General features: G+C 37.7%; 2 protein-coding genes and 1 pseudogene across 3 annotated transcripts; 1 reads left to right on the forward strand and 2 right to left on the reverse strand.

Moving 5' to 3' along the window:
• Window positions 1-1,093: 1,093 nt before the first annotated feature.
• LOC120112127 lies at window positions 1,094-2,531 on the reverse strand (annotated as a pseudogene).
• Window positions 2,532-5,859: 3,328 nt separating this feature from the next.
• On the forward strand, window positions 5,860-6,757 carry LOC103719964 (dirigent protein 22-like). Its single transcript, XM_008809458.3, has one exon. It carries the CDS (start codon window positions 5,958-5,960, stop codon window positions 6,534-6,536), a length of 579 nt encoding a protein of 192 aa, XP_008807680.1. The 5' UTR covers window positions 5,860-5,957; the 3' UTR covers window positions 6,537-6,757.
• Window positions 6,758-8,202: 1,445 nt separating this feature from the next.
• Window positions 8,203-18,504, reverse strand: LOC103719963 (protein PSK SIMULATOR 1-like). Of its 2 annotated transcripts, XM_017845908.3 has the most exons (14): window positions 18,321-18,504; window positions 17,762-18,014; window positions 17,648-17,728; window positions 14,546-14,871; window positions 14,299-14,391; window positions 14,111-14,201; window positions 13,096-13,189; window positions 11,903-12,000; window positions 11,484-11,553; window positions 10,101-10,204; window positions 9,529-9,645; window positions 9,337-9,413; window positions 9,160-9,204; window positions 8,203-9,042 (listed from the first exon to the last, which is right to left on the reverse strand). In XM_017845908.3, the coding sequence occupies exons 2-14, from the start codon at window positions 17,945-17,947 to the stop codon at window positions 8,529-8,531; spliced, it is 1,896 nt and encodes a 631-aa protein (XP_017701397.2). In that variant the 5' UTR covers window positions 17,948-18,014; window positions 18,321-18,504; the 3' UTR covers window positions 8,203-8,528. The 2 variants fall into 2 exon arrangements, with proteins under 2 accessions (XP_017701397.2, XP_008807679.2); XM_008809457.4 differs by having other exon boundaries at window positions 17,648-18,014.
• Window positions 18,505-20,182: the final 1,678 nt, after the last annotated feature.

The following is a 20,182-nucleotide window of genomic DNA, read 5'->3' on the forward strand; positions in this document are numbered from 1 at the left end:
TCTCTCTCCTTTCTTATTTATTTCAAATGGAAATTAATCTCGCTTTTAATGTTGTTAATAGGGTTGACTGAATCAACTAGTGAAGTTTGACGGCTTAAGGCGAAACAGGTAAGTAAATCTTATACTTCTTACTAGTTTTTGAACTGTAAGTAGATCTTGTACTTTTTATAATCATGTCTTTCATGCATAAAATCTGCTTGTGAAAATATAACACTTTTCTTAAAATTTTGGATCAGCATTTGTATCATGAAAATCATGCTTTATTATGAAATAAAGTTTCATTAATATTTTAATGAAAATAGCTCTGTTATGAACTGATCATATCATTTAGTATTTTTCACTTTTTTATGTGTATGTTTTAAGAAAAAAAATAAGTGTTTTATCATATAATCTGATCATGAATTTCAATCGACGCCTTGGAGCTAGCATCCAACGAAAACGGCCTTCTGCTAATGGATTAAAGTTGGTGACAAATATGAACTATAAAATCTTGTCAATTACGAAGACAACCCTGTTACAGGTTATAGTGACCATAACACAAATATATGTGAGCAATATTTTGAATTTCGTGATAGGATTACATAACATGAAAAACGATTTACGAAATTATTGATGAAAGATGGATGATTTGTTCATGCATGATTTGCTATATAACCTGTTTTTAATATACTATGTTATGAAATGATTATTTTGGAATACCTGTTATTTTTCTTCAATGATGCATTAGCATGAAAAACTTATGCTTGATCTAGTAAGGTAGTGAAAGGTTTACTCATTGAGCTGTGTCGCTCGTATACCTTTATTTTATTTTTCTCTCGCTAGGTGAATAGGATCAGTAGGGACAGAAGATGGTCTAGACGTGGAGTTGGTGCTAGCACGCTTGACAATTTTATAGAAAAATTTTAGTATTTTAAATTGACTACAAATTTATAGTTAATGATTTTCTGAATATTAACGATTATAGGCTTAGTATTTATGTTTGGATTTAGAAGCTTTGAATTAATATTGATTTTTATTTAATAAATAATGAAATTGGATTCATATTTATTCTATTATATTTGAGATGGATTTGAAAACTAAATGAAACATTTGGCTTCATGTTATCGTGGGCCGTACTCTTCGATAGTATGGCCATATCATGCGCGGAATCTGGCCGGGGCGTGACAAATCTTTCTATGAATTCCTCATCATCTGGATCATTTGGCCACGGGGTGTAATTCAGTAGCATCCGGACTCGGTGGAGACGCCCTTGTGAACCAGGTAGGTCTCACACGGCCACCAATACTTCGTCTTTTGTTTCACTGCTCAGCGACAAGCCGTCCATGCAAACAAAAAGGCGGTACCGTCCGAGGGATAAAACAAACTGTTATGTTATGAATCTAATCCAACTGAAGGTAACTCCCACAAAGACACAGTGAAAAGGAGCCTCAGCATCTACCGAGGAAGAAAAGTATCAAATAAAGACACCGGTCTGCTTAAAGATCAACACTCAAAAATGAAAAGAAGAAGACCTACAGCTAATTATTTCTTCAAGCGGCACTTCAACTATTAAGTTCAGTTCAGTAGTGCAGCAGTAAGCATTGTACTCAACAATGGCATCCCCCGTGTTGGGATCCAACCAGTGGGTTTGGGCCTGAGCATAGCCCCGGGCGAATCGGAACAGCCCGCTCCCTCCGACCACCGGCATCTCCCGTACCCGGTGAAGCACCGGGTTCCGTCCGAGCACGGTGAGCACGCTGCCGTTGTACTTCCCCTCTGTGAACACCAAGTTCATGACCATGAGCAGGCCCAACTCCTGCTGGGCCGCAAATGCATACATCCCCTAAGCCCGGCCCACGGATTTCGAAGTCGGCTCCGGCCCCTCCGTCGGCAAATCATCCATCATGACGATCTTGCCGAAGCTCGATGGCAAAGGCATGACTGGATCGGTGACCGGCACCGCCGTCGCCTTGCGGCCGCTCACTACGTCATGGAAGAAGAAGTGGAGGTGGCTTACCTTCTGCCTTAGCTTCATGTGGGCTGGTTTGGAGAAATGGGCCTGGGTTTTTGCATCAGTTAGGCCGCAAGTGGGGAGGAAGAGGGATGGGAGGAGCATGCCAAAAAGAAGAGATGAAATGGTTGTGGTGATGGTAGCCATTTTTCTGCCAATGCGTGGAGGGCATGGAATTAAGCTAAGATGGAAGCTATATTTATAGAGGAAAACGATGGTGGCAAAGACAAATGGAGTGCAATAATGAGTGTAGTAAAATTCGTGACACAAACTAATTGGCTCACCTTGTGTAGGCTTACGTGACAGGATTGGATTCACTGGAACTTGTGTTTTCTTTTAAATATAGCTCCTGGTCTAATGCTCTCAATCAATGCTGGAGTTAGCTCTTGGAAACACCGTTGCCTTTATTTATTCCATTCAGAGGTCAAGTCTGCTAAACGGGGACAGCGGGATACAATTAATTCACCGGGAGTAAAGAAACCTACATCGTGGACTCTCGTCAATGCTAGTATTCTACTAATTATCAGAATCATGCACAAATTCATCTATTATAATATGTATGATATTAAATATTATAATGTGGCCATCCTCTATCGCCACGATCTTCTCGTTGGTTTAATAGAGTGACTAGAATTTATATATAACTTTGCTTAACTACCCCGCTTTGAAGATCTCTCGTGCAGGGAATTCTTTTCTTGACTTTTGCTTACATGAGGAAGAGCCAGGAGAGAACTTTGAAAAGCAACATGATGGCAGGAGGAGGTGGAGCACTCGCTTCTGTGCGACATGCGATGGATATTACGGGAGTATCAAGCTATCTAGGTCAGGCATGTCCTTCGAGAGGCGAACCAAGCTGCTGACTGGGTCGCCTCGTTTGCTGCTCACCACTCGGGAGAGTTTTTTTGGACTTAGCAATCCTCATTTTCTTTTACTTTGTGTAGACTTTTTGCTTCTGAAGTAGCAGGTTGTGCTCATGTTAGAGCAGTATGAGCTGCCGATGCAAAAAAAAAAAAAAAAAGCAGCACGATGAAAAAGAAATCAGAGAGAGAGAGAGAGAGAATTAGACGGTTGAGAATGTTTGGGAGCAACCTCCCCACCCTCCCTTACAGCATTTTTATTACTTTAGGATCATACACATGATAGAACGTTCTAATGATCATGTTTGGTGCATCACATTGATGTTACCACCTTATAAACTTATCCAAGTGGTAGAACAAAATTAATGTTCTGTGGGTACATATACGCGCATGGAAATAGATGCATAAGTTGAAAATTTATAGTCCTACCTTGTCTTTTTTTTTTTATTTTCTTGGGTGAAATCCTTACATGGTGGAGTAAGGCCGTTTCGGAATTCAAAGGAGTCATCATACGTGTAATAGTTCATGTTAATTATTATGTCCAAAGGTTAATTATCTTGAGTAGCAAACTTTGGCACCCGTAGGTGGGGCTTGCTTTGAAGGCAAGTATAACCAAGCATTCTAGAGTTAATTCAAACACAACTCTAAGGGATATAGAGGAGACCTCTTTTCTTTTATGATGAGGTACTGTGAGAATCCATGCGGACATGTGTTTACTTTCACGTCGGTTATTCGCCGAAGAGATCTTCGATATTTATACACACCATAGAACCAAAATTTAGTCTCACAGGTGATAGTCAACCACTTTTTTTTGGTAAATCTAATGATTTAAATTAATTGAGCATAAAAATATTCATAGAAATTAGAAAATAAAATATTACAAAACTGAATAGGAAGATTTACTGAAGAAATCTATAATGTAGATCCCATTTAATTTGCCACACAAGATGCCATCCGATCAACTGCACTACTAGCTTTTCTATAAATATGTGAAATCTTGATTGATAGCAGTGGATGCATCATCGCCAACAATCCAGTGGATAAAGTCTTCTGTCGGTAGGAAGCGGATCAGAAAGATATCTAATAATTGTTATAGAGTCTTCCTCTAAATAAATCTGTGAAACTCTTCATGTATAAATAGCATAATTTAGATCTGTTCAGGCGGCACGTAACTCCACCATTGGAATTGTAGGTAGTGCACTTAGCACTTCATATAATAATGTCTGCTCCAAAATGGCACCTTCTTCTCATCACGGTCCTGTTAAAATTGATCTCGAGAAAATAGGAGGGTGATGGTGTTGCTGAATTGATGTATAATTGCTTGAGTTTAAAGATAATAGAAAACAAAAACAAAAGGTAAAATAAAAACTGGTACTATTCAACCAAAGAAAAACAAGGATGGTAGCACTCACAAATCTGTGGCTTCTCCTCTCTCTCTCCCAGTAATGTGGAAGCTGTGCGCGTGTCAATGGCTCGACTGTTTTCTCTTATGAGACAAATGGGAATTTTTTGATAGAGAAGGAAAGATGAGAAAGTCCTCCTCCTTAATTTAACATATTGCTTGGCTTATATCAAATGTACAAAAATTACAGAATTGTATAACTTTGGGTAATTAGCTTCAGCAATTTGAATGATCTAGTAGATTTTTGCATTAGCCAAACCTAGCAAGAGGCTAACTGGCTGCACCAAAACTCAGGAGAGAGTTCTTGGAGCACTCTGGATTTGTATTGTTGATAGGGCTGTAATCACTTCCTTTCCTTCTTTAAAAAAATTATAAAAACTAGTTTTAAGCAAAAAATTATTAAGTTTTATTGAGAGCATAATTTCATGACATTTTGAAAGCTTAAAATATAAAGTATGCTGGACATATGTATTGGATTTTTAAATTTTCAAACTACTTTCTTCCCGACAAGGAAATTGTTTTGTACTTTTTACTTTTTTTGACTTTAAATTTGAGATAGACACCACTCTATTCCATCTTTTTTGTACTTTTTGCTTTTTTTGACTTTATGGACTACACTTACACCCATTGTATGTGACTCTTGTTAGAAAATCTTCTTCATTGGCTGTAGGTCTTATACAAAAACTCTTCACTGTTTTAGCTCTGGGGAAATCTGTGCACCGAGGTTCCTTGACAGCTATAGATTGCTATTGAACCACTTGTTACCCTTGATGCGGACTGAAAGGAGCAGGCTCCCCTCTGCACTCCTATTCTTCTCATGCCTTACTCTGTATATATCTACAAGCGTTGTCTTTTTTTATTACCATCTCAATAAATCTGGGGAAAGTGATTCACTTCCTCCATTACCCTTCAGAAAAAAGACAACCTTTAAACCATTTTACTATGGAAGGACTCTGGCACTTGCTACATACTTATATTCGATGGGCAACCAAGTCATGTCTATCGACTTTCTCAGGAAAGCTAGCTTTGTCAAGAATCTAAGCTTTCGAAAGGTACGTACGTACCTGAGTGGGCCATGTACGAGAATGCTGATATGCCTAAAGGATCTCATTTAGGCTTGATTTAAGTATAAGAATTCATACCATGCATCAGAAAATCTTCCAAGTTAATGGCAACATGCTGTCTCCATTGTCTTCCTAAGAAGTCATGTATTAGTGGTGCAAAATAGCCCTATACTTGATCCTCCAGAGCTCCAAATACTATGGCTCTCAATCAGATTGGTTTCATACAAGGAAAGATCTGAACTTAAAAGTTCAGACTTGATTTATGACCAGATTACCAATTTGAGACCCTACCTTACCAAGTCAAAAGTATATTTTCTAATATTTTTTTAAAAAAATTCAGTGTTTCTTTATTCTTATTTCAGTCAGCAGCTAATAGAAGTGTTATTTGCATTTCCAAGTTATGCCCTTCCTCGGGTAAAGGTCATGAGGAAAGTTTCACCCCACCAACCCACTCGCTTTTAAAAAGACCAAAGACCGGAAAGCAGACCCATTAAATAAAATTTGCCTCCACCCACAGTTGACGGTCCCCATAAATAGCCACCAAGGGCTCAGGCACATCCACAGATCCACTCATCCCACCATAACCCAAACTCCCATCCCATTCTCACCACTCTCTCTCTCTCTCTCTGTGTGTGAAGGTTCTCATGGGCAAACTATTTTCGATCTCCATTCTTGTTCTCTTATTCATCAGCACCATCACTCCCTCCTTAGCCAAGGATGGAGAACGCCACAGTTTCCTCCAGAGTCAAAAGCCGGCGACGCCGCTGGTGCGCCAGAAGCTGAGCCACCTGCGGCTATTCTGGCACGACGTCGTGAGCGGGCCGGATCCGAGCGCCGTCAGGGTGGCCCAGGCGGCCTCGGCCAACCAGTCGGCGACCGGGTTCGGCACGTTGGTCATGATCGACGACGCGCTGACCCTTGGCCCTGAGCTCACTTCAAAGCTAGTGGGCCGGGCCCAGGGTTTCTACGCGCTGGCATCCAAGGAGGAGTCAGGCCTGCTGATGTCCATGAACTTTGCCTTCACCGAAGGCAAGTACAATGGAAGCACGGTGACCATATTGGGCCGGAATACGGTGTTCTCGGAGGTGAGGGAGATGCCGGTGATCGGGGGAAGTGGGCTTTTCCGGATGGCCCAGGGTTATGCCCAGGCCCGGACGCACAGCTTCAATCCTAAGACTGGCGATGCTGTGGTGGAGTACAATGTTTTCGTCCTGCACTACTGATGTAGAGTTTGGTTTTCTGATTTAGTTTGTGTCCTCTATTTGGCGTTGGTTGCAAGCTGGTCTTCATGATGTGGTTTTGGTTTTGGCTCTTTTTCTTTTTCGTTCAATGGATGTCATTGTCCGTGTCTCCCCGGCTCCACTCAATGCTACAAGCCATGGAAAGTGGAATCATTTCTCACAAAAAGAAAAAGTTGGAACGAGAGCAAAGTAGTCGTAAGAAATAAAATTCTTTACATGTGGGCAGCTTTTTCAAAGCCACTACTTTTTATACCAAACCTACTTTAAGTAACAACCGTTATATCATTATTACAGCTGTTATAGCTTGTACGGAAAAGTTAGTACGTATAATACTAATAATACTGTGAAAGGTTTGCAACATTTATCTTTTAGTATATAAAATTTATAATATTTATCATTAGAGCTAAAAAATTATGACAAGATAGATTATATATACTAAATCTTTTTTCTTCTAAAAAATTGAAGCTCCAAAAAAAAAACTAGCTTAAGGTACACCATGTAGGGGATGGCCTTATAGCATATGGCCGCGGAAGTTGTTAATAAATCTTTTTATTGTTGAAGTCCTTTAATAAGTTTATTTGGGGATGATTGATGTTGTCCTTCTATCCATAAGTATAGCAGTAGTAAGGAAGCTTGATCATTGCAATCTATCGTATGCTTTTAAAAGAGTCCGATCATTTTCTATATTCTAATACATACTATTATATATGCATCTATAACAATAAATATTACTAACTATGTTTCGATGAAATAAAATATAGTAATTGTTATAAATGAACAAGAATAAAATAGAATAATTTTCTGATTAGTAAAAAAAATTTATAACTCTTTTTGTTATCTAATTGTCGAATCAATTATTTTCTTAAGCAATATTTTTATAAAAAAATAAAAAAGCAGGGCCAGCAGGCACCAGACAAATCCGAGTGTTCAAATAAATTGAAATAAAAAACAATAAAGTTAGATTTTTTTGCATATAAACCATCCTAGATATATAAAATTGCATAAATACCCTTGTAAAATTGTTATTTGTATATATACCCTTATAAATATTTCTTTTTGCATATCTACCCATTAAGGGTATTTCAAGCATTTTAAATTTTAAATCGCTAATTTTTTAACGGCGTTAGATGGTGTAAGTACATATGCAAGAAAAAAAAGAAAAAATATACACACAAAATAAATATTTTATAAAAATATACATGCAAATATCAATTTTAAAAGGATATTCGTGCAAATTTTAATAATTAGGAGGATGTGAATGCAAAAAAAATGTGTTTTTTTGTGCATGCTCCCATATATGGCCAAGCTTTATTCCCTTATATTTTCTTAATTGTTCTTCATAAAATGTAGTTGGTTTTTGAAGAAATAGGGGAGCTTTAGCCTCATAACATGTAGCTGTAAATTGCCAATTCTCACGAGTACAGCCCCTTCGATCGGTTGAAGAGGTCAATATTGTCCGACAACCCCTTTTTCATGAAAGTTTGATGATATTTTCATACTCCAAGGTTTCCTTGGTTTACCATTGGTCTTCTCAATAGCATATCTAATACTTTGAAGACAAGACTTCAGCTATCACAAGCTGATAACTGCATCCAACCATACGACTTTCACAACCATCCGCTTCAGGATGCCAGTGATGGATGGAGAATGACAGAAAAATAACTGAAACTTGATTATTAGAAAAATCAAAACATACCTTTTACAAACTCAATGATGCTGCCTAATTCGTCCCTTTGATTTGCGCAAATAATATGGAACAGTTCCCCTGTATATAATACTAATCAACCATGATCACTATCGCTCTGGTTACATACAAAGACATATGCCCATTCCTCTGCCACTCTAGTTTATCTTACACTGCTGCCTCTACCCAATATGAGAGTATCCCCTACCAATAATCCCATTGTACCCTAAATGCTAAGTCTCAATGCACAAGCTTGTGGTGCAGACAGCTACATATACAATTCATAGTTTCTAAAGATTTTCCACTCTATCAATTACATCCAAAACTTTAATCCTATCAATGTCAAAATCATGGATGGGGCCCACTGATGACTTCCTCAATGAAGAGAGTTCCTGTGTATTCTCACATGTTGGAGAATGATTACTGCTCTTACTCAACCTGTCATGCTTGCTCAATCTTGAATTGGCAGTGTGGAATTCTTGGCTTTTGCTTATCCCCGGTATAAGTTTTCTGAAGTCGACATATCCTAGCATTTCTTGATCTTCTTGGGTAAGCATGGATGTGGGTGCGACAGCTTGGTTCTGTGCCAAAGGAATAACCAGTCGCTTCTTTGTGGGGGAACGAACTGGGGATTTAGTGGGAGATTTGATGCCTCCGTTGCCAGACCTAATCTGGCTAATTAGATGGTGAAGCCACACCACCAACTCAAGTATGCATGCCTCAGTTTTATTCTTGTCTGCATGGTGGAGTGTCCCTATCTTGATCAAGTTGGTCTGCCCCGCTTGTTCACAATTCAACTCAGCCCTGAAAGATCAAATGATGATGATGATGATGATAAATCTGAAACAACTTGCTCCTGGATGTGGCAGATATCAAAGTTCCCGCAAAAGAAGGCAAAAGAGAAATGAATTAGATGCTGACCCTGTGTTCGCCCACTCCCCAACCCAACCGAAGCCATGGTGTGCTCTGAGGATTGTTATGCAGCCATAGACAGGAAGTGAAAAAAAAAATATCATTGGACAAATTCAAGATTCTAGGGAGTCAAAAAGATACACTGCATCACTGCATCATATAATTATGTGTAAACAATGACATTACCTGATCGTATTGTTGGCAACCGGAACAAGCCATTGCAATGTTTTCTCCATTTCAGTTTTGATTTCGTAAACAGTGAGCTAACAGTCAAAAAGGAAACAGTAAACAAATAAAGATCTTATATAATGTGGAATCATCATATAGCATGGTCGAAATTTTCTTAAGCAGCAGAGGGTGAAAGCTATGATCATGTACCTCTTCCTTGACCATAAATGATTGTAACTTGGCACGTAAAGCGGATTTTATGCCGGGAGGCAATGCTTTGTACAATGCATCCCTTGTGTTTGGAGGCACAGAACTTGATCGTGACACCTGTTATGACCGCATGTTTGTCAGACAGATTTTCCGCAACAATAATCAAAATATCATATTAGCAGAAGACAGCACATCAAAGAGAAAAGATAGTAAAAAGGTTATTTCAACAAAAGTGACAAAAATAGCATCGCAGAGGTGGTGACAAAAATTGCATCGCAGAGGTGGTTCAGAAAAAGTGCTTCAGCGAAAAGAATACGAGAAAATATTCAAATTGCAAGCATGATCCAAAGTATTGCGTGCATTTGGTTCAATGGATCCAATTTTTGAGTAAGTGACAGAAGTTGCAAGAGTTTCTAAGTATCAATAATCTAATAAAAATTGTCATGAATTAGTTTTCCACAAAGTGAAAAAAAAAACAGTTTTCTGAAACAAGCAAATAAAAGGGAAAGAACAAAGTATTTCGTGATCAGCATGCGTGCACTGACAGTAGATGTCAGAATATAGGAACTCACAAGAGTGTCAATTTGAGTGATGATATTTGCATAATGCAATGCAAGGCCAGCTGACCCTAAACTTTGATGACCGTTGGTGGAACCCCACACAGGTTTATCTCCATCTGAAATTTGATACAAAAATAATTTTCCATTTACTGAGTAATATACCATGAGAATGAAATGTGGCCAAAATTTTCAATGAAAAACAATTAAACACTATTGCAATTGGCAAACTGACATCACAGAGGAAGGCACTAACATGAAGAAATTTTTTAACATCCACAATGAAACAGCAAAATTCGTGCCAATATCTCCATGCCACCATCAAACAAAAACATGTAGATATAACCAATGAATGAATGAATTCGCATAAAGTTTTAAAAATGTAACCAATGAAGCTCCCTTGTTGCATCACGGATCAGCAAGTACAAGCCGCCCTCTTAGATTTTAATCAAATAAAACATCTATTTGCAAGAACCTCTCCGTCTTTAAAATTGCTAGCGAAAAACCTTCTGTAACCACCAATATAAAGGTCCAAGTTGAAGACGGGCAAAGTAATGCAATTCGGTCTTCAATTATATCCACCAATCAATTTTTAATCTAGTTTATATCAGATTTCAAGTTGAAAGAACTAAATCCACAAAAAAAATGGTGGACACGTTATGCACAAGTTAAAAAGAGTATAGCTGATGTTTTCTTAATCTGATATAACAGATGTGATATGCTATGTAGTCTAGAAGTAGCCCATTAAATCTAGATGTGGAGCTTTCCTCAGTCTATATACCAATTTTTAGCATGGTGAAGATCATATCTGTTCTGCTGGCCCACAGATGGCATAAACAAACTATGCGTTCATGCTTTAGCCTGCACAAACAAATGATACCTGAAACCTTGATAAGTTTATAACAGTCCACCAACTAGAGAATAGCACAGATGGTAACACATTCAGAAGTAAATTGTAATAACCAACAAAAAACTTGTGATGGCTCATTTAGGGTGTGTCTCCTTGATTTTCTTCCTTGATCCAATCTGTTGGCTTGTCCTTCTACATGAAGAAATTTTTTTAATGCTGATACTCGTATGCTTAAGCAACATGACTCTGAATCCTTCACCACCAAATCTAAAGACTATTCACCAAAGATAAATGATAAATATCTAGTTTAAAAATTAAAAGTAAACAAAATTAAAGAGGTACAAAGAAGGTATACACAATCCACTTATAGGCAATCATTCTTTAGAACAGAAGCACTGAATAGGATCATGCCATTCGTATTGCAGGTTCTGGCTTTGCATCAAAGAAGGTAAGCATAAAGGGATTGATAATAATTCTCATATTTACAGCACTGAATATGAATATGGTTGCATATAAGTGATTAGAAGTAATTATTAAGAAAAACATACCAGCAATCCCAAAGGCATCATGAATCTGCAGATGTAAGAAGTGAACAATGTCTACCAGCTTCTCCACGACCTACAACAAAGGTAAAATCTGTTTGCTATTCCAGTCAAAAAGTTTACTGTTTAAAACTAGTCATACACTTGATACCCATAGTTAGGGCCCTTCAGTAGCCCAGGCATAAAAATTAGATGCTTCTGAAAGGAGCACCATACAGAATATTTACATGCAGGAAGAGTTTGCAACAACATTTACAGGGCATACAGTGAAGAAAGATAACTATAATCATAAATGTCCACCCTTTGCCCAACTATTTGGGGTTGGCAGTGAAGAAAAATAACAATATTTAAAATAATAATATAAATGCGGAGAAAATTACATGCTAATGGAAATGTTGACATGTAAGTGAATACTAACTACCTACCTCTTCCAAAATTCTGGACCAAAGTGATTTTTTCTTTAAGCTTTTTACATGCTTCTGTTGGCTCTTCAACTCCTGCCTTAGAATTTGAAGATTGTCCCCTACAGGTCAATGATAGACATAACATGGTCCAAAATTAATTAAATAAGTTACATAAGCAACATGAATTATCTCATCTGTTGGGGAAAGACTAAATCTAGTTATTGAATATCACACTCATGACAACAATGTTGATGATTGAAAATCAAGGCAACACCCAATGAAGTTAAATAATATCATAAAGAGCAAACATTTTTGTATTTTCTTCATAAATAAATAATAATTTGTTGTCTTGTTGAAAGCTGAGATTGTCTAAAACAAACATTTAAATGAGACTGGAAGAGTACAACAATAGTGAAGTGAGATAAGCGTCTCATCTATAGTTCGCCATATCGGCCCGAACAGGGCGGTACAAGGCGTATCGTACCGGTTCGGTACCCGTACCGAGTACGAGTAGCGTACCGACACTCGGTACGCAGGAAAGATTCCGTACCGTACGGACACAGTACTAGTGTGGCACCAGTATGGGATCCGATACCGAGACAGCGAACCTTGATCTCATCAATTTTCTGTGATCTATGGATCCCAGTGTACTAAGCTTCATTGATAAGGTAGCTTATACAGTAATTTGAGCACAAATTTGAAGTGATGCCAACCTGTTAGCGGTAATCTTCTGCAGATATCATTTTTAATTTCTAAAAGTACAACATTATACTATCCATCTTATACACATGCATAGCTGAATCTACACCACCCTATCAGTGATGTTGTCCTCACTCTGACTCCCAATAGCGGGCTCTAAATTTTCTCTAGAACATTGTGCACTAAAGACAAGGTGCTATTTATACAGCATGGAGTGCATACTACCCAACAAACTACAAAAATTCAGCATAATTGGAGACAAAGAGTGTTGTGCTGGCAATTTATCATAATATATTTACGCTTATGTATATTCTGATGAAGTTGATACAGGCTCAATTATCTAGAATGATTCAGCTTTCAGCACTCATCAAGACAATCTTATTTTGATAAATAGCCAATCTTTCCCAAAAACGACAACTAATCTCCTATATGAAGAAAGCTTAAAACAAGTTGTTGGATAATGGACTTTTGCTGATATGAATAAATGGGAGGTTCACATACGAAAAGAAGTGTACCTCTTTGAACTGCACTTAAGTTCTCCTCTTCTTGGTGTTTCCGCCGATAATCTTGTTCAAATCTGTCCAATGCATGCAACTCATGGTACAGTTCCTGAGGGAAAAAAAGTTAGCAACCAACCCCAAAACAAATATGGAAATAGGTAAAAAATTATAGGCACTTCTAGAAAGACAGGGCCCTGAAAGGGTAATTGGTGAATTCCTATGTCAATTATTATAAAGTTAACAAATTTATAAAATCAATAAAGACAGTGATGTCATTTCGCTATCTATATGATAGGTCACTTTCTATGTACTTGATTGTTGCCACGTTAGAGTGCTAAGTATACAAGCAAACCTATCTTCAGCAAGCTTCAGGTCAAACGACTAGCTTGTTACACCTTATACTGCAATGCCCGATATTTTAAAGACAGATTTCTTTGAAGGAAGGAAAATATCAATGGAAACAAGGCATTCGTGAGAGTCATGTCTTACAAGTTGAAATTTTTGCATTACAACTTCAACAGCACAAGACAATTCTTCTTGTGCCATAACAACAATCATCATATAAAAATAGATACAGACATGACAAACATGTAGCTAGATATAATTGGGTTGCTTCAAAAGCATAAGCATAGATAAGGAAAAGCCTAAGCAGTGTTAAGGGTATAGGTTGAACTCTTAAATATCTAGAATCATATTTTATATAATTAAAGTATTATTTTATAGTTAATCCACAAAAATAAATACAACGCATGCGACAATAACTTAAGTTTCCATTCCAGCCTATTTGAACAAACCTATCCTGAATTATCTAACCCCATCAGGAATCTGTGTTGGCAGTTCAAGCATTATGTTCATCAACTAATTCCTAGTTTAAAGGGGTTCTAGATACAACATCAGATTGCAATGATTTGTTAATGACCTCAATTTAATTAAATTGCATATTTTAGTCATTCATGAACGAAATCAGCATGCACATTTATAATAGAACAGATGCTTTATTCTTTATCCACCAAGAAATAAAAATACTCACAGCTGTATGACGAACCAATGTCATCAAATTATGCATTGCACCTGCTGTCGTTTCTTTCAGCTGCTTCTGAGGTGTAAGTTCTGACTCCTGTCTAGAAGATGATGAAGTAAACAAAAAAATATAAGTTATGCATTAATGTCGCAAAATGCATCCAAAATAATATACTGCAGAATAAATGAGATATTTACTTGGCAAAATAGCGGTCCAGGTTGTGCCACTGAGGATCTTTACAACGATTACCAAATCGAACAATCTCTCCTGAAAATACTCTCAACTCTTCCCTGTTTAAATGGTCATCAAAACAGACTAGTTATTTCTTGAGGGGGGCAGGCATATAGTCCATTTAAAGAAGGCAAACAAAATTTAACATGGATTTTTCTCCAAACAAATTATGACTCAGATTGAAACGAAAATACTTTCAGGCCAATTGCACACCTTTTGTCAGCTGCAGCAATCCTCAGCAACTCATCCATATCTTTGGAAATTAAATTGTGCACACCTTCTGAGCGAAGCACCACATTTTTCAAATACTCTATGTTTTCGTTTGAAAGTGATTGCATGAGATTGGCACCCTTGACTATTGTATTTGCAACCTCGAAAGCCAAAATTGATATTTTATTGCCTTTCGTTGCAACTGCTGAAACAAACCCACCATTGGGGTTCAAACTAGTCATGCTGCTACCAAGGGTGTCCAAAACCTCCACTGCTTTTCCAAGTCCAGCAGTACCGGCCCTGCCCCAAAGTGAGCTGACTTCTGAGACCTGTAACAACATGAATAGCTACATTGGTTGCTCTACTGAAGAATCTCAAAGAAGGAACAGTTTAAGTAATTATACTAGGCTTGCTTATCAAGGTAATAGTTATAAAAAACAATTAAACAGAGACAAACCTTTTCAAAAAGGTACATGAGGAAAGTGTGCAATACAATGAATAAGATGCATATAAAATCAGCAACCCACCAAAATTAATCAGCCATGGTAGATGAAATTTATAAGAAAAACAAGCTAAGGTGGATCACGATGCATCAGAAACTGGAAAAAAAACAGCAAAGCTAACTCATTTACAGCTGTGCTAATCATTCATCACCATATATTTCTACTAAGGATTGCAACTGCTGCCAATGTGGGCTTTTCAGACCTTGGAACTTCCATAATGTTCAATTAGAACCTCTTCTTATCAGAGATGTATTTGACATCATTGCACATGATGATACATTCTCAAAGTTTGACCAGCTCTCATCACTATAGATACTACTGATGCAACTCCTAAGCTTCCTTCAAATGTACTCATGTCAATCCATAAGACATTAGAGTAAGAGGAACAAGGGGCAGTTATATTTGGTTGATGGAATAGCATCCAAATTCCGGAATGAAGAACAAAATAAAACCACCATGTAGGTCACGCTGATAAATAATACTATCTGAAAAATGCAACTTCAGAAACAAATTGCTATAGGGAAGTGAGAATTTCAATTTCTAGTTGCATGTCATTTGGCTCAACTCATATTGGCAATGTCAGGTATATCATTAGCCACCTAATAACAACATCATTGCCATCATTATGAGAATTTGCAAGTTAAAATGAGCCAGGAGTTTCATGGACTGACCAGATGCAATCTCTCATGCTCTTTGTTAGAAATATAACAAGTGAGGTATATACATCCAATTCTACATTGTCAGAAGCTTAATTTGATGGAAGGACTATTGACAAAACCTTTTGAATACATATGAAAACAAGTGAATAAAGCATGCATTATTGAGTAGCTAAAAAAATTCCAAAATTGGTGAGTTTCTGAGCTCCAAATTAAATTTGAAAAGCACCGAGACATAAACATGATTGAAGCCAAGATTGTCCAATAAACTTGTTTGGTATAACATGCCCTTGGAACTTGATATGTTTCCTATCGCAATAAACCAAGGGTACTATACTATGCTTAAGAATGCTGTTCTATCTTTCTTAAAGTATCATAAGAATAAGAGGAATTTTTGGAACAATGAGTTTTCGGAACAAAGAAATTTACTTTAAACACACAAGGAAGAAAGGAAAGATATTATTGAAAATTTTTGGGGAACCATTTCAACGATGTGTTGGCTTCCTAATTTGCTAATAGTATGTTTAAAAGTCACGTTTAATTTATAGTTCAGGTTGTGGTTGTTCTAGAGTCATTAAGATTGTATTTGAATGATTTAGCTGTTTCTCTAAACAAAGTTCCATAGGAAGCTGAATTTTGTGAGCTTAATACTGATTGTTTCCCAAATTACTGATGGCTAGCCAGCAAGCAATCTCCATAATTAGAAGAAACCTCCTGTATGAAGATTTGATTCATCCATTGAAGTTCAAAAAATTCAACATGATTTTGTAGCATTATCTAATCTTTTGATCATCTTTTATTCTTCTGTTTGTTCCTTCTCTACCAACTGCATCAACTATGCTAGTGGTTTGCATCACTTGATGGGTTGATGTAATATATGATGCCAAGATATGTTCTGAGACATGCCACAAGAGACAATTAAAACAACGTAAGGAATGAAGGACAGTAAATATACATGCCAGATATAGTACTTCCGTCGTGACTACTACCTCTGGTTGTTTTACAACAACAACAAAAAAAAACACATCTGTTGAAAATATAAACTAGAAATTTATACACCTCTGGTTGTCGTGACTACTACCTTAATGTTATTTATGCATCCTTGTGTTTTTAGATTGACAACTTAATCATATACTGCAAATTGTAAGCAAATTTAAACAATCAACCAACTTCTCTGATCATTTTGGTTAGTAGCTGTTCTATATATATTATGGTCTGGTTTGCTTAACTACAGGTTCTATTTCCTCCTCACATTAAGTTCATGTCACAACTCTGCCATGTCCATCTTCTTTCCTCCCTTCTTCAAATCATTTGTACCCATCACTGTTGTAAACGATGCATTCTAAGGGTTTGCGTTGCTAAAGTCTTAGGAACAACCAAGCAAGATCAACTCCAGGTCCATATTTTAAAAGAGTCATGCCATACTACTAGTAATAGATGTAAGCAGCTAAGATCAGTTACCAATGGATGCCAATGATTTTGGTATATGCTTTTTGCCTGATATTTATGTATTGAACCTCAAGACAAGAAACTTAATTTTATTCTAGGGCATCATTGAGATCGAGTTTATGATATGGATTTTATAGCTTCTTTGACCCAACACATTTAAGAATGATTAAACAGAAGCAAAAATTCACTTAAACAGCAAAAATTCAGGACACCGTATGGTTAGCTTGAACTGTTGATTAATGTCATTCTCATGAATTTTCATAATAGACTTCATGTTGTATTTGCAGTGGAACTATATCCATTTAACCCAATTTTTTAGTTCAATTTTTAAAGGTGAAAAAATACTGATCCCCTAATCATCCATACATAATCATAGAAAATAATTCCTGACTGAAACATCGTACAAAACACAGTCCGTTATTTATATCATACCATTCAAAACAATATGGTTCCCTTGATAATCAGAACAGAAGGAAGCTATCCAAGAAAGGGCTTGCCTTGGCCGTCGCGATCTTCCCAGAGGAAGCTGGCTTTGACTTTGTTGACTTGGCTTTCTGGGAAAGAACTCTGGACAACTGTGGTTCTTTAAGATCTTGGGGCTCTTTGGGTACCGAGTAGGGTTGTTCATGCAATCCCTTCTCCATAGTTTCAGCCGCCGGTGCAGTCTTCAAATTGCTCTTCTCCTTCCCATGAGACTCGTAACCAATCATGTCATCATCTCTGAGGCCAATAGCATTAAGAGTGATTTCGCTTGGCGATTTATCGACAGCAGCTCCCTTCGAGCAAATCCCTCCCATGGTGTCGAACCTTCTTCTATTCCCTCAATTCTTTCTCACTCTTTCCATATGAAAAGAAGTAAACTGCCTGAGAAACGAAGTCAATGGCGAATTATACCAGGTTGAACAAAGTTGGATCCGATTTAAATTTCAATAAGAACTTCAATCCATCAACAGACCTCTGGAAACAAGAAGCGCAACAAAGAAGAAGTCCAAAAATAGCAAAAAGAAATGATCTTTAATATCGAAGCAAGCGAACGAAAGCCGCCCAATCCGCCAAGAACCAGAATCCGAAAGATTGGAGCAAACGAAACCCAAATCCAAAATCAGAGCAAAATGGTTCGATCCTTGAGCGATCCAAGGCGAGGAAAACCAAGGAGAAAAGAGAACAAACCTCTTAAGACCGATTGCCGGGGGGCGGAGGAGGGCCAAACAGAGGGTAATTGGTGGACTGCTAGATCGATCCGTGGCTCAAGAAGAGATCTTTCTCTCGGAGGCGGAGTCAAGGAGAGAGGCAGAAGAAGGAAGAGGAGGGGACGGAGGCAGAGACAGGAGGGTGGTTGGCTGGCTTCCGCGACAGCGAATCACCAAGTCTAAGCACAAAATAATTCGGAAGCCAAACCCCACCCGCTGACCGAGATGGATCTGGTCAAACCCAACTCTCCCTATTAGATAAATTATAATTATTTAGCTTCTAAAATTTCCCATCCCCACCCAATAAACCTTTGCTATTTTTGCCAATAAGCTATCTTTGCGCTCTTGGAGACCGGTCATTGCTCCATAATATTCTTAGATTGCTGGAAGAGTACGGCTCTCATCATATCTATAGAAAAGCAAATAGTGCCACACATTGAGTTGCCTCATTCGTGACTCACCACTTTAAAAGTTTTATTTAGGCGGACTGTGGGTCAGTGCCAGAGCCCCTATATAGTCTTTTATTTTCTAATTTTGTTAGCCACATCCACACTCGTCGTATATGAGCCGCCATTGTACAAAAAAAAAAGAAAAAAAACTTAGATAATCATATGAAAATTTTTCTCCCAAATGTTTCAGTGGAAACCAATACCAGCATATGCTGGTGAGCTTGGTTTCAACTATAAAATGAATTAACATTCTACTGGAATTTTGCAAAATGCAAAGCTAACCGGACCTTTCGGCGATATTGACTAGGTTTAATAAGTGTCAATAATCCATCAAGAACTTATATATTGATGTATAGTATATTAGACAATTATTTATTGTATGGCAGTCGATCATGTTTTCAGCATGTTTGTTTTTCGTAATAATAGAAAAAATTTGTAACCCATCAAAATGTGATTGGCCAATAGCATAAGCAAAGGATCATGCATGTATGCTGTTTGGAGGTGCACTAAGACATCCAGAATAGTACAGAGGGCAAGCAAGAAAAACAAAGCAACAGCGTGGCATACTTGTTCTAATCCAAATTTGCTACCGGATAATCCTACCAAACCACATCACCAATTTGCTTGGAGTCATCTCTTCATGATCATATCCTAATTTACCATTAATTTCCATCAAAAACCAGGTCCACCACTTCCCCATCAAGTGCATTTGCTCCATTTTGACTTTTTTCCTCTTTTTTCCTCCATTTCAACATCCCTCGTTCCAAACGCGCCGCCTCTAGTCCACATTTGACATGACCATACAATCTAATATTTAGTTCTAAAGAAAACTTCTTTGGAAGAGCCCTTCTCCATTTCTGGACAACAACAGTTTGAATCATCTCACCATACAATCTATATTTAGTTTCAAAGAAAACTTCTCTCGAAGACTGGATCAAACATGTTGCAAAACTGAAAATTAGAAATTCGCACAACTAATATTCTCTTCACATAAGCACGGTATTAGTGTTCTTGGCTCTAGAAAAGCCAGCTCTACATGGTTGATAATTTTGTGTTTGGTATGGGAGGGAGAGGACTGGAATTAGGCCCGAAGCAGCAATGCAAATTGCAATTTTAAAGGACAGATGCATCCCAAAACCCGGTCAGGCCGTCGCACTCGATTCACAACACTGCCCTTTCGGAAGGAAACGTCTTTGGACTTCCTTCTCCTTGGCGCTTGGGACCGGTTGACCTGGAGAGTATCAGATGAAGCTGTCGTCTAGGTTAGGTTAATGCTGCCAGAAACTTGAATTAAGGTTCATTTGGTAACAATCAGATTCATTTCCTGTGGGGGGGGAGGGAGGTGTCTTACAAAGTGACGAAATCATGGCGTTGTGCAGGGAAAGTCCATTGA

The sequence above is a fragment of the Phoenix dactylifera genome, chromosome 10 (genome assembly GCF_009389715.1).
Source record: "Phoenix dactylifera cultivar Barhee BC4 chromosome 10, palm_55x_up_171113_PBpolish2nd_filt_p, whole genome shotgun sequence".
In the NCBI taxonomy this organism is placed as follows: Eukaryota; Viridiplantae; Streptophyta; class Magnoliopsida; order Arecales; family Arecaceae; genus Phoenix; species Phoenix dactylifera.

Bases quoted from the DNA above. Each gene is read 5' to 3' on its own strand.
- LOC103719964 (XM_008809458.3), top strand. From the start codon at position 5,958: ATGGGCAAACTATTTTCGATCTCCATTCTTGTTCTCTTATTCATCAGC.
- LOC103719963 (XM_008809457.4), bottom strand. From the start codon at position 17,947: ATGGGAGGGATTTGCTCGAAGGGAGCTGCTGTCGATAAATCGCCAAGC. The intron at 14,392-14,545 runs GTGTGCAATTGG...CCATTTAAACAG, and splicing joins ATTGCTGCAGCTGACAAAAG to GGAAGAGTTGAGAGTATTTT. The intron at 9,414-9,528 runs GTACATGATCAT...TTTGACTGTTAG, and splicing joins CATTTATGGTCAAGGAAGAG to CTCACTGTTTACGAAATCAA.